This window comes from Ostrinia nubilalis, chromosome 14 (genome assembly GCF_963855985.1).
Source record: "Ostrinia nubilalis chromosome 14, ilOstNubi1.1, whole genome shotgun sequence".
NCBI lineage: Eukaryota > Metazoa > Arthropoda > Insecta > Lepidoptera > Crambidae > Ostrinia > Ostrinia nubilalis.
In genome coordinates this window covers 12,165,055-12,189,836 of record NC_087101.1, presented here as the reverse complement: position 1 = coordinate 12,189,836, position 24,782 = coordinate 12,165,055, and the positions used below count along the sequence as shown (strand labels likewise).

The 24,782-nt window shown below is 38.7% G+C and overlaps 1 protein-coding gene across 1 annotated transcript in view; it reads left to right on the top strand.

The window, feature by feature from the left end:
• Positions 1–24,782, top strand: part of LOC135078189 (serine/threonine-protein kinase minibrain) — a 139,022-nt gene that overhangs the window by 22,924 nt on the left and 91,316 nt on the right. Inside the window, exon 3 of the mRNA XM_063972775.1 lies at positions 287–388. Coding sequence (XP_063828845.1) covers positions 287–388 — 102 coding nt within the window. The remainder of the gene's footprint in view (positions 1–286; positions 389–24,782) is intronic.

Sequence of the window (24,782 nt, the reverse complement as noted above, 5' to 3'; positions counted from 1 at the left end):
GTACTACATCTTGAACTTAAGTTTTGCTTTAGTCCGTTAAGTCTGTTTGTAGTTTAGATTGATTTATTGTTTATATTTTGAGATCCCGCATGAATCATTCACTCGTCTTGTTTTAAAGTTCCATATTTTATTGGAATTTCCAGTTTGGGTATAATTTATGTAATGTTTGGGTGTAGGAATTGTGTAAATATATTTTAGTGTTTATCACATGCTTAAAAACTTTGCTTATATGTTTCCAACATGAGTACTTATTTCGGAAACTAACGATATTTTCTCACTTGCCCAGGCGATGCAAGCTCGAATACCACATCACTTTCGGGACCCCTCCACGGCGCCGCTTAGAAAACTCAGCGTAGACCTCATTAAGACCTATAAACACATAAACGAGGTAAGTCCATTCACAATATATTTTAATTTACTACCTATTGAAAACACCACCACGTTCTGCAGCTCGGCCGGCAACGGATAACAATCGATCATATCGAATAACACCCGATTGTTCGATTAATCCGGAATTAACCGGTGTCATCTGCGGTTATTAATTAACTTCATATGCAACTGCCATTGTCGATTTTCGCTCGCAGCGATTAAACTACAAGTACAATACTTTTGTAATTATTGTTTACATGTCCCATGCGGATAAATCGGTCGTACGTAACGTTTTTTAATGCTGTGGATTTTCCGCCGCGTGTCGGTATATTAGGTCGCGTTTAAAAACAGCACTTTGCAATATCCGCACATTATAAGCGATGATGGTGGGTGTACAATGGTGCCCACATCGACCTTTTTCGATAACCGTGGGTGCCCGTTGCTAGGAGGCGGCCGGCCGCGTGGGAGAAAATTTATGGCATCGTAAATAAAAAACTTCTCAATGAACCAGCGAATGCACTACTCAATGAAACGTGTGACCGTGTTAATCATGTTTCATATTAATATTCGACCCACATTATTATGTACAGTCAGCAGCGTAATTGCAAAATAGCGTCTATTAAAACCGAATAAGATGTTACAATGTTGTCAGTACATTCCACTGAAAAGTCGAACTCGTATCGCATAACGCTTCTAGTCGCTCTCAGTCGGCGGCCACTTTGTAAACGGACCGTATTAAATGTTATTAGCTGTTTTATAATGTTTTCGGAATTTAAATAAACACGTAAAATTTTGCTGTAACTGGACGTTGAGGAATTCAAAAACAGTTGCCGACATGAAAAACAAGCAATTCGTTATTTGCTTGAAGGAAATTACGACAGCTAAAGAAAACAAGTGGCAGGATTACGTTGAAATTGACAGCAGCTGTATTTTATAGCTGTAGGAGTTGCCTTTTATCTTTTATATTATATCTGTAATGAAATATACCTTCTAAGAAACACTACGGGAATAATGCTTTAGACATATTCCCTGAATTGTTTGCGCCAAAAAACTAGATCAGCTTGAAGAAAGAAAAACATTGTGTTGCGAGGGACCACAATGGTTTTTACTTGAAATTCATATGCAAACCAATTTAGAAAAGCTCAACCTGACTAGTAATCGAACCCTGTCGAGACATAAAGCTCAAGGCTACCCACCGCGCCACTGCGCCATGAAGCCGTCTCCACTAAAACAATAAACCACTTAACAACGTACATTTCCATGAAATGCCCTTGGAAAAATTCGCGAAAGAAAGAATACAAGTGGAAATAGAACATTACGTTTGTTTCAACCTTCCAGCATTGTTGGTCCGACCTTTGGTCACGTGGGGCAATTTTCATTGACGTGTCGACGCCGGCGCCAGTAATCACAATTTCCAAGTACAAACGGCACATCAAGCTTACAATGTGGTATCTTATGCCGTTCCAATAAGCGCGGTTTTTCAACAAAAATGGTAAGTCTAATATGCTGGCTGAACAGTCGACAGCGCATCAGACTATTATTGCTGCAAAATAGGTGCTATTACGACTTTATAAGATTCTTTGGTGGTTTTCATGAGGTGCTGTTGTTCGTTCTAGAAAAATGACGTCACTAGAAATTACATGGAAATCATTATGTCATAATACTAGCTAGAAGACGAATGGCCCTGATTCCGTGACCTTTAGAAACATTAGGCGATACTGTCTCTTTCCCGAACTAAGTAATGAAAAGGACAGGCCACTGTCAACACGATTGATGTTTTCATCCAACCGGCATTAATTAATTATGCTAATAAGGCAACTCGCTAAGTTTGACTGTAACGTAGTCTTGTCCTTTTTCATTTTCTTTAGAAAGACAGAGCTGATGTTATATAGGTTGTGAATGTCAGGCAATTGAACTCATTATATTCACTATCGCACGGGTCAAAGTTGTTCAAAGGTATGTGTGAACGATCGAGATCTTTCGCGAACTCCAGTAGTGCGTCATAGACGATCATAGACTCATAGTGGACGCGTCATCTAACTATGACGATGATACTGCTGGAAGCGTTACGTAAAATGTGCTACGGCATTTGTTGGTGTCGAGTCAATATTCCAATGCTACCGGTCGAAGTCTACGATGTAGAGTAGTTTTCATTACAAATATGACGACACAGTTATTTCTATTATGGATATTAAAAAAAAAGAAAAATCATTACTACGACTTCACTCAGTAGTATCGTCCCATGTTGTAACTTATCGTTTTTCTAAGAAACACGTTTAAGCAATTATTACGCTGCTAAAAACTGAAAAAAATATGGCTGAACGAACTATTTTCGGTATGATCCAAAAATAACTCGAAAATACGAAAAATATTTGTGGTGAGCTCAATACTCGTCAAGTTAATTGCCGGTTCGCAAGTATTTTTTTCTAATAGAGACCTCTAATTTTTTTCGGTCTATTATACGAAAATAATATAGTTTTGCTTGTCCATATTATAAAAATAGCCGTTTGTTTGTGTTGACAATTAAAGTAGTTTAAGTGCGGGCGACCTTAGTCACGTGGGCAGTTTTCACTGGTGCGCCGCTCGGCTATCGCGTCACACTTTCCTACACGCGCTGCGAGAAAACGCGGAAAACCGCGCGAGATGTGTATGTTTACGGTCAACAACTTCGCCGCTATGCCACAATATACGGGGTGTCAGGCAATAGTAATAGTAATTAACAAATTCTTAAAAAATACATTTTATTGGTTATTCTTTTATTACTCCTGAATATCAAATTGTAAATAAACATTTCATATTTCACAAACAATAATAACTCCGTATAAATATACTGACGTAATACATTTTGCCCGCGCCCTAAAAATATTAACCGCCTCATTTTTGGCGTCACAAATTCTCTTCCATTACCTCTAATAACGCTTTTTTTAGACCACTCTATTTTTATGTAAACGACACAACAAAGCAATTGCATTTTATGTTTGTTTTTATTACGTCATAATATTTATCTAATGAAGGTAATGTTGATAGTGTTTCATATTGAAAACATCAAAGAGTATATAGAATGTTATTCCAGCTTCTAAAATACTTCTCTTTGTGGGGTAATTAATTTGAAAGACACGTGGAGCCTCCGTCCCCTCCACAACTCCACATGCGTTTAAAATTAAACTGTTTATTATTAGAATATTATCTAAGTGCTATTTGCGTTTCGTTCGTGGTCGTTGCCCTATTTGGTGGTATGTTTACATGGCTTTCTGCCAGCCAAGTGAGCTATGACGTGTGAGGTGAGCGCGTGAAGTGGGAGAGAAATAATGACTTGCAAGAGTTGCAAGTATCCACATAAATTCAACTTGCAACTTTTTACAAACACGCCCTGTATCCTTTTTCTGAGAAGGTCTACAACAATAAGATTGCCAGACGGAAGGTTATTCCAAGTAATATTTCTTATTCATGGAGCATTAACGAGATAAACTATTTTTAGCGGATTCTGAATACTGATGTTTGCTTTGTTCGTTGGATCCGAGATTTATAATAATAACATAATAATATTATTACGTGGATGCTTATTTTTTTGGATTTAAATAAACGAAAAAATTCGTAGAAATTTCTAAAAATATCCGTAATTTTCTTCACGCATTAGTAGTATTCCATTACTGCACTTGATGCAATTTCTGTGATAGAACGACTTGCATGGATCAAACAAATAAATTGTATGTTATTTTATGGGCAGAGATAAGGCAGTCATTAAATAGGCAATATGGACATTAATTACAAGACATTGTCCAATAAAGCAAAGTTACAGCAAAATGTATTGTGAGACAACGTAATTTGAAGTAGGTTTACCCGCCATATGATTGAAAAACCTTTTTAAAGTTTAAAATTCGAAAAATTTGCCTTTAATTTAAGTAGATTAAACTAAAGCTTTCGTCTGAAGGCTTTTTTGTAGATGATAATGATGTAGCATCTTTTAACAAGTCTTGATATGTTCGTTTTAACCATTATTAGTTAAGTTTTAAATCATAATTTTTTTACTGTTGAACGAAGTAATATTGGTTTTATTCTTGGAAAAAACATTCAATTTATTATTCCTACGTCAATGAAGCCTGCTGAATGTTTTTCTCTTTGTCCGCGTAAATTACCAGTGCATTCGCATTATGCAATCCTTTGGCGCCACTAGTACCGACACGATGACTGTACTCGTTGCAGTTCTAAATCGAACAAACATCGAGAAACCATGATTTATTTACACGTGGAAAACTACTTCTTACGATACATCATAATGTAATTTGATTCCATTTTAAAACTTGCCTTTTTGCACCTTCAACCGATCGTTATTTTACCTTAAGGTTTATTTCCTTAGTCTTCAGTCCAATATTGTAAAAAAGCACAAGCAATATTATTTTAGAACAAAAAAATAATCCATAAAATACCCAACAGCATTCATTATAAAATCGTATATTATGCATAAGAAGTTTCTAAGGTCAAGCTTTATGTATAATTGTAGTTATTGATATAAATAAATTGCCGGCTATTTTGGTTAATTATCATTGGAATAGAAAGAAGTATATAAGTTTGTCATTGGAATAGAAAGAAATATTTTATTCCTTTTCTGAATAGTTATTACTATTAGTGTTGATTACTCTCGATTCCCCTTGTCTATTAGTAGCCGTCAACTGACCACAATGTGGTTTCGCCGACCAACTTATTGGTTTCAAATGACCTGGTTGCGTCATTGGCATTCCAGTGACAATAGATTTGCCTGGCGTAACGCAAATCGCCAGTTGACAAATATTTAATCGCCTATGATTGACGTTTGCACAACTAGTTTTTATAAATTGGAATTACGACACCCAATTTTATGCCTAATAATCCAAATGCAATCAAACGCGTGACAGGTTTCATGTACTTCTACTGAGCTCGCAGCTTAGTTCAACTTCCTCATCTCAAATTGTAAAGTTTACATAGCGTTGTTTTGTGTTGATATCCCCAAATTATACCAACGCTATTTCGGGAGATCTTCTTCGTCGCTACACTCTTGCCAAAGTGGTCGTGGTCGTCACACCCGGTCCGGTGGCAAGCCTCACAATCCGTCGCCATTCCTCCCGCACTGCAGCCTTTCTTGTGCACTCGTGGAGTGGACCATTGAGTGCGGTTTTGACCAGGTCAGTCCAGCGCGTTGCTTGCGACTGCTCTCCAGCGTGCAGTTATATTTCGGCATATGGATACAATCAAGACCAAGATGATAACTAAGCTATCCCGTGAAACTGATGGTGCAGCAAGATCCAAAACTAGTTCGCAACAATGTCAATCAAACGAGGTCGCGAAACGGACTTACAAATTACATTGCGTAATATAAAATGATCAACAAACATGCATACATTGAATTGAAAAGTGCATAACTGGTATGTAGCAACACATGCACTAGATTCGACTGCGACAATGACTAACGCGCCAGCGCGGGCGCACTCGTTTCGTAATACGTCGCCTATGCCAGCGCGATTCGAGTCAAGGAGATCGGAATACACGGTTCGGTCAACTGTTGCAATCGCCTTATCTTAATGAGCCGTCTGCTGATAAAGGATTTGGTTTTTTAATATTTGGTTCTGATTTATGATAAGGTCTCTAATGTGTACTGAATGATTTGATGAATTAGGAAGTAAAGCAGCAGGATATTGGGTGTCTCTTTTGCTGAAGAAGCAGGAGATTCTTATGATCTTGATGCTCAATAATATTGTCTGAATGAATTTTATTCTTCAATCTATGTAATTGCGATCCAAGTAAACAATTGTTTATCATTGTTAATAAGAGGCTAGCAAGATCACAACTTTCCAGATACCAATCGTTAAAATATCTCAAGCATTATCTAGCATCACGCTTTCGCCCCATGAGTATCGTGTTGATACGAATGGCGGAGCATCAGCTGTTCGAGTTATCTAGCAATTAACTGCAATATCGCCCATTCATAGCAACGGTTAGTTTCACAAGAAAACATTCATGCTCTTTCTAGAACGCACGATAGCCCCGCTAGTCGCTTTCGTTGTACACATTTATATGTTGCTCGTTATGACAATTTTAATGTCAAGTTCATGGCAGTTTCAAGTGTTACTATGTTGTAAACAAACCTTCAATTGTTTCCTACAGTATACATCTTTCAAACGTCACCTTATCGTTGCTAACCGCATCTAGAACCTTCTTCAGACGATGATTAGAGACCGAGTTACATGACTGGGAAACTGCGGTGCACCGATAAGTACCCCTGTAACTGAGCCCACGTATCACGTAATCACGCGTTGATACCTACGCGGTTGCAGCCGTCTGTGACTATCTAAAGATGCACGCATACATGTACGCATCACACGCGCAAAGAATTTTCCTTGTTGATTTTTCTTTTTTGCGCTAGGAAAACGCGTCACAGCTTACTCCATGGGCGTGGGACCTCTATGGATTCCTCCAGCGATGTGTTTCCAGTGTGTGTGCTCTTGCTTTGATCAGCTGTGACGCTTGTGACAGCACTGGCGCCATCAAACTGTTCAGCCGGCAACGGCACCGCAAGTCATGTGATGAGAATTACGTACGGGTTCTAGACTAATCACGAGTACACGGCTAGCAAACAGTGTAATGCAAGCGGGCCAACTAAAGTGAGTCAAGGTGAGTGCGCGACGTCACGCCCGTTGTTGCCACCCGGATTATTGTGGCCGCCCGCCGCCTGGCGCCGCCTGGGCGGGGTGCGGTCTGCCTCAGACTACAGTTTTCCATCTAGCGCAACGATCTGTTGTCAAGCAAGCATCAATCAGAAAAAACTAACGCAGTCTCAAATAAAAAGTCACCCGTTTAACAGCAATTGCTCTACTTTTACTCCCAACTGCTCAGGTGACCACATCCTACAGGATATTATTTGTCACTACATAGAAAACATGACGCATCCACTGATTCATATTGCACCTGACCACTAAATGACATTTTAAAACAAGCGCAAAAATATTTATCTTTCCCACACATATGATTTACCAATTTTGTCCATGTAGCTATTTTAGTGTGCTGATAAATTGTTAGAAACAATTGGCTTGGTGATATCTAAAAACGTCCAATAAAAGATATCAGTATTATCGCAGTCAGGGCCTCAACTAATTGAGACGAAATTTGATAATAACACCCAATCATAACAGCAATAAATCAAAAATAGCATCGGCAACAATTAAATTATTTAAAAGAATTGGCGTGGCAACGACGAAGTTCGGTCGTAGTATCGCAAATTGTTCGTAACCGACAGATTGCGTGCTAAATAATGATCTGCGTTTGTTACCGAAAGGCCTATTACCGAAAAAGAGCGCGTTAAGCACCCGACAATAAAACTATTCGCGGCCTCCTTAAATATCGTATCCGGGCCCTGCGTCGGTCTGCGGTGAACGGACTATGGCTGTAAATGTTACTGGAGACAAGAGCGTCCCTGAGCGGCCCAAGCGATCGGTGCCAAGGTGTTCGCCGGGTTACTAATTGCGTGTTAAAATTTACTTGACATCGCTCAACCTTCGTCAGCTGCCGGCTGCCGACCTACCTGGAGGTCCATTGTTCTCGCGCTGTACAGAGCCACAATGAGCGCTTGTGGCTCTTCGGATGCTGGTCATCGGGCACACGATTTACTCGGAAACGTTGACGATTACGTCGTTTCTCAGACTGTCCTCTGCCTACAACCTTGTCACAGTTAACCCCGATACGGCGGTATTGAAAGTTACGCGGGAATGGGGACGCGGTTGTCGCTTCACTTCGTATAATTACTGTATCTTTGGCCGGTCGCTGTGTTTAATCAAACTGAGTTGATGATAAATCTTCAACGTGCACTCAATGCTCTCTCTCTGCGTTTACAGTTGTTCCTTGCAGTATTAATTATTATGACGTCATAACTGTCTCAGTCTTAAAGAGTTTACGCCACTTCCTTGATCGTTTACTGATTTATTGATATCTCTCTTGTAAAAATTAACTCGCACAGTCAATTCGTAATAAAACTTTTAACCCAATTACTTTGACCCACAACAGTGAGCCAAAACAAATAATCAGATCAATAAACAACACGCAAAACAATTCGGCTTTTCTGATGAAACTTTTTTTAAATATTTCAATATTCCCTGACATTTCGTACAAAACCGGCTACGTCTACAAAAAATGTATGTCGCGCCCATCGCCCATAAGCATGTGATAATAAAGTGTTTCAAGGAGACGATTAAGTAATTTTATGACTTGCAGCGCTTGCGGGCAGTTTAAACAGTTGTTTATTACCATTTACTCAAAGTCCATTTTCGGCCATTTATTTTTCAGATGGCTATACTTATCTGTGTTATGTAATGTCATAATGACAATACAATTAAATAGAATCGGGAAACACATGTCAACTGATTGTGGGGTACACTGCTAAGTTTTTAACTCTGAAGGTAGTGGGTACTTTCAAGTAATCTATTCTAACTAAAGTATTCACTATTGTAGTAAAGCATTCATGTTTCTGTGTTGGTTTCACAACGCTCGTAATTATTTGTAAGGGCATTTACAATCTCACGTCGGAAGTAGAAACCACTAAGAAGTTCTAATGATACATTAATTACCATGTAAAAATTCTACTCTGTAATTTTACAAGGTTTGCGTAACGAAAATTGAAATAAATTGTACGTATCGCTGGCGCAGATGAATAAATGCCGTGTTATTAAAACAAATAACAGAACACGGAAACAATTACCCAATCAGCTCTTGGTGTACTACTAAGTAACTATAATCATGCAGAGCAAAGCCAAGAACGAACGATATCTTGACGGTTTTCTAATCACAATTAAATAGGCCAACGAGCTTAGTAACCGCTGAAGTTGTACACTAATTAAACTGAAAATACTTCGCGAAATGTAATACGATAAATCATCCGGAAAACTTAGCTACATTTCCCAGTCTCCACAAATTAACGTTTATAACATCATTGCAGCTTTTATTTCGCCCCTCCGTAAATGATGTCTGTATTAAATTCGAGAGAAATATAATTTGTCCTACCTTAATTAATTTCTAAGTTTGTAAGATATTATTGTTCCACTGAGTAGCGTCAATTCAAAATTGTCGACCTTGAGACAATAGGAAATTCGCCCCTCAAACTGTTCGCTGCGGTAAAATCATTGTTTGATTCATTCAGTTTGATGTGTTCCGATGCTAGGTAATTATTTGCGTCGGTTATAGTCCATTAATTGGATTTTTAATGTGCCTTTGAAATAGACCGCTAGTCATTTTATTTGAAGCCTTCAAAATGCCGTCTCATCGACATCATCAATATTTTACAAACTGTTATTTCAATCATAAAACGTATGCTCAATGTATTCACGGTTAGAAATACTGTGAAACAGAAAACCCTTCGAAACGCAGTTGCCCATTAGTAATTGGATTGTGTTGGGAATTATTGAGCTCACTCCCGGCGATAAAGGTATCTATCTCTACATGGAGGGAAATACAGCAAGCCTTTTTGTTGGCCTAAAAAGATTTACGCACCGTCCGATTTGTTACGAAAGACGTACAGAGCGATTAAACGATACTCTGGCCGACTGAAACCAGCTTTACTTATTTGCTTCGCTGAAAGCACTAATTTCTGCTAAATTGCCTTAGATTTGAGTAGTTGTGGTAATTAAACAGTAACTAATGTTTTATACCTGTTCCGGTAACTTAAAGACAAGAAGCACACACCTGAAGAAGTTGAATAAAGTCTTACAAAAAAATCAAAGGAACAACTTCCATTACTGCAGCATTATTAATTGCTCAAAGATTTGTTCATACAAAATGCCATTCAGACCAAAACAAAAACGTGGGGAATACAGCACGAATAAGAGGGCTCAGGTCAGCGTCCGAGCGGTAATCTAGTTGGATGGTTACCGGCAATTAACCACCGCCGGCCCACGATCCGACCGGCACCCCGATGTTGTTCCGCACTTGTCTCCGCCGATTAATTGTGACTAGCTCTTAGCCGCGGATACGCACGTGTACGTTTGGATTCGTCAATGTCACTCCGAACTGAATGTTCTCTGGTTAACCACCTGTGATGATTGGCAATGGTGTTATCTGGTGGTGGTGGAAGTGGCGTCCGAGCGGTAATCCAGTGGGATGGTTACCGGCAATTAACCACCGCTGGCCCGCGATCCGGCCGGGACCTGATGTTGTTCCGCACTTGTCTCTGCCAAATAATTGTGACTAGCTCTTAGCCGCGGATACGCACGTGTACGTTTGGATTCGTCAATGTCACTCCGAACTGAATGTTCTCTGGTTTACCACCTGTGATGATTGACAATGGTGTTATCTGGTGGAAGTGGCGTCCGAGCAGTAATCCAGTTGAGATGGTTACCGGCAATTAACCACCGCCGGCCCACGATCCGGTCAGGACCTGATGTTGTTCCGCACTTGTCTCCGCCAATTAATTGTGACTAGCTCTTAGCCGCGGATACGCACGTGTACGTTTGGAATCGTCAATATCGTCAATATCAAGTTCCGAGTGTCATTATGACACTCGGAACTTAATGTTCTCTGGTTTACCACCTGTGATGATTGGCAATGGTGTTATCTGGTGGAAGTGGCGTCCGAGCGGTAATCCAGATGGTTACCGGCAATTAACCACCGCCGGCCCACGATCCGGTCAGGACCCGATGTTGTTCCGCACTTGTCTCCGCCAATTAATTGTGACTAGCTCTTAGCCGCGGATACGCATGTATACTAGGGTGGTCCTTATTCCTACGAAAAAAAAAATTTTTCTTATATTTTGCGGGGCACCACGTAATTTGAATATATACCATATGAAAGTCTTTCATTATTTTTTTTTTAATTTTTAAAAGACATTTAGGGGTCGCTACCAAGGTTTGAATTTTAAGTAAAAACACAAAATCTATATTTGTTAGATTCATTTATTTTTAGCCAAAGCCAAATAAAATATTACAAAATTATTGTTGTTGCTATGAACTAAGATATTATGTACAATGTACATTATTTGAATCAATTATTTTTAAGATATAAGTGTTTACTTGTTAGTATCTCGACACGTCGGTACCATGGGTCGGTACAGAAGAGGGGTTGAGGGGAGAAGGGGACAAGAAGCGATTGTCTATTCTATCTATGCGATGTTCATTTGCACCTAAAATGTGATATAAACACTTAAATAAAACATTTCTGAAACCATGATTTAAGATCTTCAAAGCTTTTTGTAAATATTTTGACAGCTGGTAGCGACCTCTAAATCTTAACCAAAAAAAAAAACAAAAAAAGCTAATTTCATATTTGGGTGTTTCTCTGCTATTTGGAAAATCGTCCATACAAGGCTGTCCTGAAGTAATTTTATTAAATGTTGAGAAATTTTGTTAACGAAATTCAGGGCAATAGTAATTTAAATACATATCTAAAAAAAGCCCACACATTTTCTTCTTAGTTTTTGAGTTATTGGTGATTTTTCGCAAAATTGCGACAGGGGACTGTTGCATTGCAACCACCCAGGGGAATGTATTATGGACAAAAACAATTAGTATTTTTCTTTGAGTAAACAAACTCTTTATTTTTCTTTGCCATTATAAAAATATGTAAGTTTTTGAAACAAAAAATATTATTATTAAAACAAATATTACTAATTTATAATGACTTTTCTTAAGCCTAATAACAGTAGCATTAAACTTAATGAACAATTAAGTTTTAAGACTTAAATTGTATGACACTAAAGTCAGTCTTTATAATAATCAAAAATGTAGTATCCTGCATTTTAAAACAGAACCAAAAAAATACAAAAAGTAATAAACAAAAAACATTATTACTGCAAATTTTTGTTTTTTGACCCCGTTTCTGGTGAATGTAATATTGAAACGCTATTCTTGTTATTTCGTGTTGGGTCAGATGATCTTAAAGGCGCCTGTTGTTCTTCTGCGAAATCTTCTGAATCAGATGTAGGTATTTTCCCTTCCGAAATTATTTGTTCATTATCATCATCATCATTTCAGCCATAGGACGTCCACTGCTGAACATAGGCCTCCCTCAAAGACTTCCATGTTGATCGATTCGTAGCGGCCTGCGTCCAGCGCCTTCCTACTACCTTTATAATGTCGTCGGTCCACCTTGTGTACCGTAAAACGCAGCGTGAGACGTCCACGCGGCCTCCACTACAGAACCTTGCTGCCGATGGGCCATCAGTTCTGCGTACTATGTGCCTTCCTATTGCCACTTCAGCTTGCTAATCCGTCGGGCTATGTCACCGACTTTAGTTCGTTTACGGATCTCCTCATTTCTGATTCGATCTCGTAAAGAAACACAAATTATTTGTTATGTCTTCATGACTTTCTTTTTTGCACGAAACTTAGCACAGTACTCCCTCCAAACCTTTTTTACAGCCTTATGCTCACGACAACTCATATCTTTAACTGATTTTATTTAAAGTTTTTCTTTTTTCTTCTTTTTTTCAATTTTTCTTTTAGGGTAATGTTTCAAGTCGATGATATCATAATTGCAGCAGCTATACGTTTTTGTTCTAGAAATTCTTCTCATGTTTCGCGTAGCCTCTTTTTTGGTGAAATTTTGAGATAATACCTACTAAAAAGACGTTATTTTAGTGGTCAAAACCTAGGAAAACAGTAGTATGAACAGTCCCCTGTGGTATGAACAGTACCCTGTGCTATGAAATGACAGGGGAATGTTCGCCAGGGGAATGTTATTTTTACGTGAATACTTCATAAAACAATATCATTTAAAAACATTAAAATAAACGCAACTTATGCGGCTACATACTAGAAGATTAATTAATTTAAACAAATTGTCGTTACTAAAACTCTTAAAATAGTAAAAAAAAGGCTCACCAGGGGAATGTTTTCACTGACGGCCGAGACGCGTGGTTCACCAGATGACGCAGTAGTAGCATTAAACAAAATAGCGGCTGTCCACTAGCTACACAACTGAACAACCTTAACACCTATTGCGTTCCGTTTCGCGATCTAAGTGCTTTGCGCCAAAACTAAATATGACTTTAAACCGGTTTTAAAATTTTAACAGGGGAATGTTTTAATAATTTGAGGACAGCATTCTCAGAAGGATATTTTGATTAAAATTATATTGTAAACATTGTTTGTGATGTATTAAGATGCTAACTGTTATTGTTAATGTATTTGGATATTTTTTATTCAAATATCAACAGCAATATAATAAACATTTGTAACAAAATGTGTAATTCTGGAAAAGGGACGTACCAGGGGACTGTGATTTGAGACGTTTGAGGTTATTTATTCGAATATTCCATGATTAAATTACTAAATATGCTATGTCATGCTAAGAATACCTAATTCTATGTCGGTATTGATACAAAACCTGAGAAATTTTAAGGTTTACTACATAAATTTAGCTTGGGACAGCGATTTTCCATTTAGTGGAGAAATGCCCATTTAGAGGTATATTATTATAATCGAATGAGAAAGTGCCCCGGGGAGAATTCAAAAGTCGAAAAATAAGGACCACCCTAATGTATACGCTTAGATTCGTCAATATCACTCTCCGAATTGCATGTTCTCTGGTTTACTAACTGTGAAGATTGGCAATGGTGTTATCTGGTGGAAGTGGCGTCCGAGCGGTAATCCAGTTGGGATGGTTACCGGCAATTAACCAGCACCCCGATGTTGTTCCGCACTTGTCTCCGCCAATTAATTGTGACTAGCTCTTAGCCGCGGATACACACGTGTACGTTTGGATTCGTCAATATCACTCTCCGAACTGAATGTTCTCTGGTTTACCACCTGTGATGATTGGCAATGGTGTTATTTGGGGGAAGTGGCGTCCGAGCGGTAATCCAGATGGTTACCGGCAATTAACCACCGCCGGCCCGCGATCCGGCCGGGACCTGGTGTTGTTCCGCACTTGTCTCCGCCAATTAATTGTGACTAGCTCTTAGCCGCGGATACGCTTGGATTCGTCAATATCACTCCCCGAACTTAATGTTCTCTGGTTTACCACCTGTGATGATTGGCAATGGTGTTATCTGGTGGAAGTGGCGTCCGAGCGGTAATCCAGTTGGGATGGTTACCGGCAATTAACCACCGCCGGCCCACGATCCGGTCAGGACCCGATGTTGTTCCGCACTTGTCTCCGCCGATTAATTGCGACTAGCTCCGTGCACTAACACTTGGTTTTGTTAGCAGATATCACACCCCAGGTCTGGTTTACTAACTATAATGTTAGGGAACTGCATTAGGTACTTGGGATTGGGCCAGTTTTTTATTCTAAATTAAAGGCTAGACATAAAGTTGAAGGAGAAGACAAAATTACGATTATAATATCGGTATAATTACGAGAAGTGCGATAGATATCAATTCTCGAAAATGAAAATGTAAAAATAATATATTTCTCGCGCTCAAATCAAATCTCTTAGAACGAAGCGATTCCAAGAACTTCCCCAACTAAAACAATATTCGTTCAGTATTTCCCCCGCATTCCAAGCTGTTTAATTAGTCCAATTGAATCATGTTACGACAACTGACACAGTAGGCAGAGTTTTATGGTGTCGATTTTATGATGATTACTTAGTTGCTAATATACGTAACTGTTATCTCGGCGTATCTCTCTAATAAAATAAGTCTATTAGTGGTGTTGTAAAAGGAATGGCGCAGCGGTGGTAAACAGAGAGCCATCCTCGTTTAGTGCCTCTACACTGAGCGTTAATCTCGTTTTTCGCAATTAGTTCGCGGCTGCCTCTATTGCCCACCCCGGTGGGGTAAATTCGCTTCATCTTTTTACTCTTATTTTATATTTTCTTTTTAAACCAAGTGTTTTTCATGTCTGCCGCGTCTCGGCTTTGTTTCAAAGGTTTTTGTTCCGTTTGCAACTCGCAGCTCTAAATGCTACTAAAACTTTGCAACGTTTTTCCACCATTCAGTTTCTTATCTTCCAGTTTCCTCCAAGAAGCTGCTGTCAAAGATTCCTATTCAAATATCGTCGCTCACAAACTTCCCGATGATTCGACTTAACGAATTTGGTGCCCGTGAAATTTTTAATGTAGCAATTTTTACTTGGCGCCATTTTCATGCCTGTTTGGTGTCGATAAAACTTTTAATCCTTCTTTGACTTTCGTGTAAAGTACTTCGCCGTTGTTGAGTTTATAAACTTAGTGACGAAAAGGTGACGAAAAATAATGTTGGGTTCGACGAACTGTTTATTATTCAAACGTGGGTCACCTTCGGGTCGCCGATGTCACCTTGCTTCCGAAACTTAATCGACGACAGTTATCGCATGTGCTCACATAGACGCTGACTTTCATTCATCATTGTTCTGTTACGTTCGTGTTCAGTTCATTTGTCAATTTGTTGTTTAATATTATTCTAGATGGCTGAATACGTTTTTTAATTCTCGCTGCAGACGTTTGAGGGACTAGGAGGTAATTAGTACAACCACTTAGTCTCGCAGTCGGTGCATGCAAGGTCGCTTACCCGTCGAATGAATCAGATGGTAGACATTGACTCACTCCATGCAATGCCACCACACCTTGGATTGTTTTAACAGCTGACTGGACGATTGTTAAATTCTTAGAACGCGTGTCCATTTGGATGTTATCAAAATATACACTTTGAATGTAACCAGTCATTGTTTTTAAAATGTATTTGGTCATATTCGACTGACTTGTAAGGAAAATTCCAAATGTTCGAGAAGAAAAACTTAATCTATTAATATCACGCGTAGTATCAAAGGTCGTTCCAAACATCTATTTATAGCCGGCACTGCAACGCGCACTAAACAAACAATTGCCGAGGTAAATGATTACAATAAATACATACACGCGCCGGCAACATCCAGCGCAAAGCATGAAAATAGGTTTGACCTAGCCGCTACGTAATCGCGTGGGACTCCGGATGTGTCACACGGGCTTACCCGGCCGGAAAAAAATTGTTACACACCGCTCTATTGCCGTAATAAAACGTTGAGGCTTACACTAAAATTGAATTCAGGACTGGCCTTGTCAGAAGTATCATCAACAACGTTAATTACAAATAGCCTGAAAAAAAAATGTCGGCGAGAGCGAACCGGGAAGTCATTGAGAGCAAGCCAAGTGAAACAGTGAAGTAATTCCTCATTATTATTCCCAATAGGCCCGATAACAGTAGCTGATTTGTGTGTAATTTGTTTATATTTAGCGTGCAAAACGTTTTCACGGCTTGTGTCTTGATTAAATTGGAGGACGTAGTGGGAAACAATAGATTTCCCATTCCCACTCGCCGCGGTGCCGGCAGTCAATGAGTCAGCTGATGTAGCAATGGCCTCTAGTGACTCATTGCTGATTTCGCAGAGATACGAAATTTGAATGTGGAGGCGGCATCCAAATAAGATTCTTTAACAAAAAATCCCAGATGAAATGACATTTTATTGGCGAAGTTTATTGTTTGTTATATTTGAACTAAAAACATCTCCGGAACATTAAAAAAGAAAAATCTACATTTATCATCTCGTTTCCTAAACTTTAGTTTTATTTTTAGACAAATAAAAACCTGTTTCGTTCAAATTTTCCTCACAATAAAGATTGACGCTAAGGAGTGCTCAAAGACCCCTGGCAGAATCAGGTTTACGTTATATTTCGATACACTGTCAGCCTGCGAGCTATATTTAGCCTTCCCGGTTTCGTGCACCGTCATTTCGCAACAGGCGAGTGCGTCCGCAGATTTTGCCGCGTTCTTGCTATGCTTGTTGTTGCGTTGCTTTGGTTTTTTACTGTCTGAACCAAGGTCTTTGATAATCTCTGTTTTAGGTACCTCAACATATTCCTGTTTAATTTGTTAAATAAAGCATTTGAAATATTCGCATTATGTCTTCAATGGACTATTTTTATGCTTTTCATGCTACAACAGACAGACTAGAATGTCCACAGTTTTTGTCACGCCTGTCGGTGGCGTTATTTGAACTGTGAGCCAATTGATTTGTTTACCAACAAACCAATCGGCTCATATCGAACAGTTGTCTATTTGTTCAACTTTAATTAAATAACGTAAGTACGACTTAAATGATTTAGCGATAGTTTTCTATTTTAGTTGTCCGCCACCTAACCTCCACTAAGTCTTGCAGCTTTGTTAATTTATTTTTATTTTCAAGTTAACCCATCAGAACTAAGGTTCACTTGTGTAAAGTCATAGCAGAATTTCATCAGCATGATGCAATGATGCAATATTTGCAAGAAAATAAATAGTTTAGTTTGATTTGATAACACCACTACATAAAAAAATTATCAACGCTCTAGAGTTACGTTAAATCTTTCATAGAAACAGTTGACGTTTGACGCAGCGTGACGCCTGCGCTCGCGCATAATATACTCCACTTTCGTTAGTACGCGCATACGTCACTGATAACTTGATAAGCTCGAGTCGCTAGCCAAAGTACCATTAGATTAGAATGGCATGTTTACACTGTCTCTAACTTCTGGCACGTAGGCACGTTTCGGATTTTCCATTTCTGAAGTTACGCAAGATTAATTTGTAATGAGATTATTTAATCAGTCTTATATTTATCATGGATGGATGAGTGGGTACTGGATTTAAGTAGGTGCCAGATTTTTACTGATTATAACACTAACGTAACATTTATTCTTTAAGTCATCAATTAAATATCGATTAATTACGCAATAGTGACTAGTTCTTTTTAGTCTGATAAGTGTCGGAAACTTCCAGTTTAAAAATACACTTCAGTAAAGGAATTTCCTGTCCAGACATTCCAACGGTCGTCGAGTGGTTTATTTTTGTCAGTGTGGTTTTCTCTTGCGGGATATAACGATATCGTGATGATTGAAGAAGAAATTGCTATTGGTTCAACAAACTTGAGATCTGCGTTATCTTCCACAAACATCCGTTGCGAGCAGACCACCTTTGCAGCGATTGGCGGTACAAGCAACGGCCGGGGCGGACCGATAACCGATAGCGTCGTATTTACATTTATAATGTGCTAACTATTACCGTCACAGCTCTTATCGCCTCTGATGCTAATACAAGATGAGGGCCTCAAATTCACTCATTCATAGCTGCATATGCTGTAAAAACAATCATCATTCCTTCAGCTAATTGCAACTATGACGGTCAGGTCACTGCTGGAAGCATTCCATATAAAGCGCTAAAGAAACTATTTTCTATAGGCCGTTGGCAGTTTTATTGAGCAAGGCCTCGGTCATGATCCTCTCTTAGATTACTTGCAGAGACATGGTCTCCTGTTCTCCACCCGAGAACTCTTTTACAGATGTACTCCTTTCATCCGTTTTGCAACCGAAATAGCCGGCCCACTGCGTATTGCTGACTGAGTTTAGCATTATTTTCAACATTATATTGATCATTTTGGAAGCTAGTAGATAAAATATGTCCAGTTGACCGTATTATAAGGATCAAAAACTTTAGTATATTGAAAGAATTTGAAAAAAAAAAGACACCCATGCTTTGTAATGTGGTAATTATTCCAGCGCGTGAAAGAAACTAAAACGTATGTTTATTTTATGCGGCGGCGCTTGAAGTTACTGAAAGTCGCCAAGATAATACAAGGCAATTTCTTTATCTTGTTATATTCAACACTGGCGCCCCTCCATTAACAACACGTATTCCAATGAATGAAGAATACCTACATAATAGCCTGCCCGTCTGCGACAAACTCGTTCTATCGATAAATGACAGTTAATTCGTATCCGCTTTATACATACCTTTATCGGCATTTCGACGAAACATTAGTTTTAGCCAGACATCCGGTAGGTGTTGTTGCAAACCGGTACTAGTTCAATTCAATTAGTGTCTGACATTCGCGCGTACTTAACCGATAGGTAAATGTTTTAACACGCAACGCGGTCTTTGAAGTAGATAAATCAGGTTTTAAGTAATACATACCACACGGTTCACCATTTTCTGTTACTGATACTTTACATCCAACTATTTTTCCTTTAATTAAGGAGACACTTTCTATTTACTTTTTTTTTCTTTTAGTTTAACATTAGATAATAATTTATTGTCTTCATAAACCTAAAAAAGGGGTTACTGAGCTTTCTAGCAGGTACTATTGCAATGGTAGACTTGCGTCAGACCATCAGAGCAGTGGAAATGCTTCAAAAAACTGTAAATTTTATACGCTGACCTCAGAAAAGGGGCATTAATAACTAAATGTTACTGAAACATACATTTTCTGAATTCAAATTTGTTTAATCCTATTCCAATATTGGAACAATAGGACACATGGCCAAACATCCGGTGCGTTATCGCGCGTAAAAGTTCGATAGCAAAAATGACGTATAGTAATCGAGTATGAATGAACGGATTTGCTTTTTCAGTTTTTTTTTCACCAGATGTTTTCTTTCTTGCAAAATGTAACACATTGTGTTTGATTTCATTCATGAATTCACATTGCAGTGCAGTTTTGTACCGAATGATTAATCAAATACTGGTTGTAAAATATTATTTATTTTGACAGTCACAAATGTCACAAATATCTAAATTGATAATAAGTTACCCTTTGCAATACTGCTGTGTTTTCTGGTGTGCCCAAAGTTTGTCCAAAAGTGGCGCTATGTCTAACTGTTGTACGTATCAATAAATATGCAGTTTTGTGTATGTTTTCAGCTCGTTCAAATAATGAATAATCCCCTTAATTAGCGTTGATTAACGCCAACGATCAAACGATATGAGTTAATTAGTATAATCAAACAATAACTCCCTTTTGTAACGACGGTGTATATCTAACTAACGTTTGGTTGGCAACAGCTGACGAATATGATGGCCGTTGGTATTCGGAAGCGCACTAGAATCGGTTGCCATGCGCACAGGCGGATGAATGGCAGCCGGCAAGCGCGCGAGTGGTTCGCGTCGGCCAGTGACGAAACGTCGCGTCGCGCGGACCGTTGCCGACGCTGGACGCGGACGGTATGCAAAATAAAATGAAATATGCGCCGGCGCGCAAGGTATTCTGAACTTACGGTCTTGCGCTCTTGATCGGCCGACCGATATGTGTATGTTACAGGAAATGTATGAATTCTAGGAATTGTATACTATTCCTAGGAAATGTATACAATTCCGAAGCTATTTAGGAAATGTATAAAATATTGCTTCAGAGATTTTTTAATACGCACATATCCTAGGAAATGTATACTTTTCCTAGGAATTTTATAGAATTCCAATATTGTATTAGGAAATGTATAAAACTAAGCGGCACAAGCGCGGTCGCGTGATCGGGTGCCCCTCGGTACGCCTAAAATTTCATTTAGCCAAACCACATTGGCCGGTAGGTACTTTTAACTCACAATTATTATTGTTTAGCCTGACAGTTGTTTTCGCACTTATTATACATTGGCTGAAAAAAATATTTGCCTACTGGCATCCTTTCTTTCGGCATCACGCATATTACGCTGAAGTATTTGAAATCCCTAATTTTAACATCTCTTTTATTAAACTTATTGGCATGAAGGTTTTAATACTTCTGTAGCTGGATAACAAAGTCTCGGTTAGGTTAGGTTAGACTTGCGACCTTACACATACACAGCTGCCGCGGTGCGGCAGCGCCATTTAAGTTTCGGAGAAAAAAAAGTGGCGTAATAAAAATAATTTTGTGTAAAAAAAAATTTAGGCTTAAAATTTGTGTGCCATAGACAACTAGGCGTGAAAAAAATTTACGATTCGATAGAGATCCCGCGTAATCGGATGATGCAATATCCTCCCCTCGCACCGTATGTCCACGCGTATTCATTAAAATCTTAATTACATTTCCGATTGCTGTTTAGGAAATGTGTAAATTTCCTAGGAAATGTGTCTAATATAATTTACATCACACATTTCCGGGTGATTTTAGGACTTATACACAATTCCTAGGAATTGTATACAATGACGGATTTTATACATTTCCTGTAACATGTACACTTTCATCGGCTAAGTTTACTAAGTATACACATGGAAAACAGAATTTCAAAATGAAAGGTTTCTCATCATAGATTTCTTAAAAGATGGCCTTATCATTGTTGCTAAAGCGCATAAGCGCTGCGCACATACAATGGTCCTAGTTTATTTAACTAACGTACAACAAATTGAGTTAGAATTTGTTACAAATATTCGGAAAGATTGGAGGGCCTATGTTCAGCAGTGGACTGTGGACTGAACGTCCTTTGACTGAAAATGATGATGATGATTCGGAAAAACCTTCTTCATAATCGTTCTTTTGATAACGAAAAAAGTTTAATAAAATACAAATTGACAATCGCAATTTTTAATGCACATCCTATAATACTTCACTCGCTCACACCAAATAACTTTTCCATCCGAAAGTTTCCTCATCAACATCGATTGTATGACGAGAGTCGACGGTGTGACGATCCGAGGCACCTTCGGCCCCCCTAAAAGGTCTGAAGTTGAAATGTGGATTTCGGCTTTATACTTTTACAAAGGAAACCGACGGATTGATCTTGATTAATCCACTCTTTATTAAATTCCAATCCTACCCTCTGGATTAAGGACAGCTGAACTCGCGGTGCATTTTTCCTTACTCACTGCCACTACCTACCCTCTTGCCCTTTTCAGCAACGCAAACTGACAGTAATGAAGCGGTTTATTAAATGAACACGATAAAGCTATTGGTATAATTGAATCTTGTTTTCGTTTTATTCTACACCTTTTTTTGCTATTACACGCATGTAAAAGGTTACTTGCCTGTATCTTGTTTACAGCTAAGTATTTTTCGATACATAAAAGGAGCTTACGTATGTCTCCGCCCTACGTCTCGTGATTCAGTGATAATGTCATCTTAAAACTTGAGTTTTATGTGACAGTCAGTAAGTCCCTACTGGAGGAGATTTCTCACGGCCCGTCAAATTTTATACTCATGTGTGACATTTTAAAGTGTCTGCCGAGAGCGGAACTCTATCGAATGTTTACGAACAACGCGAGCACGCAAAAGCAAACTTTGCACTTTATTTAGTTTAACTGTTTCGCTCGGGCCAATAAAATGCATTATGTACGACTAACTAGCAAATGTTTATCATTGTTTAATATTTGTTTATGAAAACCAGTTGTAATTGAGTCAAGTTTACATCGAGAGGTTACACTCAACAATAAGTTGTAAAAATTTCTAATTTTCGATAGATCATTCTTTAAATGCGAGCACAAGTAAATTGTGTGTGACATGTAACAAATGTGCTGAAAAGAAAATCAAAGATTTATTAACCGTATTAAAATGTAATATTAAAATTACTTTTACGCTCTATTCCGAACACAAAAAGCAGGTGTAATAACCTCTTGGTCGTTGCCGTTTTGGGGCCCAGGTAGCAAAAACAGGTCACTCGCAATCCAATGGTGAACATTACTTCACCATCAATGCGGGCATTACCATAAAATCACAATGTGTGTATATTCAATACCATCTGGACTCCTATTGTGTTATAACGACCATTTTTATCCGTGAATCTTTTGTGTTTCGTTTGCGTTGTGACGTGGCTAGGGTACCAGGAAAATATGCGCGCCAAATTGGCACGCTATAACACAAAAATATTGCAAAGGGGGCCGATGCATTCCTGGAACTGCATTGACGTGGACTGTATAGGATGCCCGATCGGTCTATCTTACCGCAGCCGTGCCGTTTTCGAACTTGCGCTCTTTACAATTTGGACTTCTTTTAGCTTGCAATGTTAGAACTCGCAGTGGGGCGTTGGCCTGTTGAGAATGTTTGCCGCTGACCTAAGTGGTCAATAATGATCTGGTTATATATACCTCGTGTTTTCTTCACTCTTCGATAAAGCAACAAAAGGTTTCGTGCATTTATAAGTTTCAGTCATATTTGATTTAGTGACATCATATTTATTCGTGTTTTCAATATACGATGCCGTTACCTCCATTTCTCGGAGTTCGTCTGTAGTAATTAAAACGGCATTGCGAGCGAACTTCATTAAGGAACTTAATCAGTGCACAACACAAAACTGCCTTAAAATGAGAGTCGGCGGCGATGGCGTCTCGACTGATATCAGTTCATTTTGCAGTGAATAATGTGCTTAATTAGGTCTTGTTTAATTTTTGTGACGTTGTTTTTATTGCATCTGAAGCTCAAGGAAGAAAAAAAAAGGAAATATTAAAATGTTAAGTTGGTACAGCATTTTATCGCAAGTGTACCGCAAGCTCCGCGTCCTAGATTGTCCGTGGTGGGTGGCCATTCGATCAGAGTGGGATTGTTCTCGATTCGCCGGTTTTTACTTGCGACTGCACCGCCGATGAAAATTCCGACAATGGCCGCCGCCTCCGACTTGGCATATTTTTACTGCTCCACCTCACCACTAACTCAAGACAAGTGCATAGGAAATTAAAATCCAACGATTCCTAATCAAAACTATAAAAGTCGAAGTATAAAAGGCTATTTTAATAACCTTTATAGTTCGACCTGTATTTGTTCGACGTCCGACGGTAAATTAGCGGTTAGTTGTTCTGTCGTTAACATTCTGATCGTTTCCTTATAGCGAACGCTTTTATCGTGCTTTACGGTGTATTTCTCGTTATTTATTAACTGTAATTATTATTAGTTGGCGGAACAGGTTTCGTAAGAGCACCCGTGGTAAATATGCCCATTGTTCATTATACTTACAAGAAAAGTCAAGGCTCAGTGTTTTCTACATCATCATGTTAACTGGCACGCGGGTCAGAAACAATTCTATTTCCATTGTTTTGTGACCTGTTGACGCCTAAACTTAACCATTATATTACACGTTCAACCCTTAATTAAGAGTTGACGGAACTCTACATTTTCGTATATTATCTTACAAAGTCATGTGCCCCAAAATCGGATTGTAACCAGTTATCAGAATTTTCGATACGCTTCCGCCTCCACAGAGAATTATCTTAACGATAAAGTTGTTCCACAATTCGCGAAACGCTCGTGTAATATAGCAACTTTCCTTTCGGGGAGCAGGCTTTTCTGGCGTACACTTGTTGAATTGTAAATAAGCTTCAATATCCTCAATGTTATTCTTCAATTCACCCCTCTTATAAACAAAGTACTTTCTAAGTAATTTAATTCTATGGTATACTTGCGGTCTGAAATAAAATTTACACGTTCTATGTCACGTTACTCTTATTTACTTATACATTAACAACCTTAAAGCCTAGGTAATTTAGATTAAATATTCAGATGACAGGGTAGTGAGAGTGACTCGCACTACCTAATTATCCGATCCGTCGGCTCTCATTTATCATGAACACCAAAAGGTTTATTTTCTTATTCAATCCAGCCATCTAAGGGGCACGTTTTCATCCCATAAATAGAAACTGCCCACAGGATTTTTTTCAAGGACGACCTTCTGATTGAAACAGATACTGAACTGTAACGAACGAGAGCGAAAATATCCAAGTAAACCGAGCCATACAACGCGTGGGCGTTGCCATGGGCTACCTTTTCTGTACGGAACAAACATTTTTAGAACT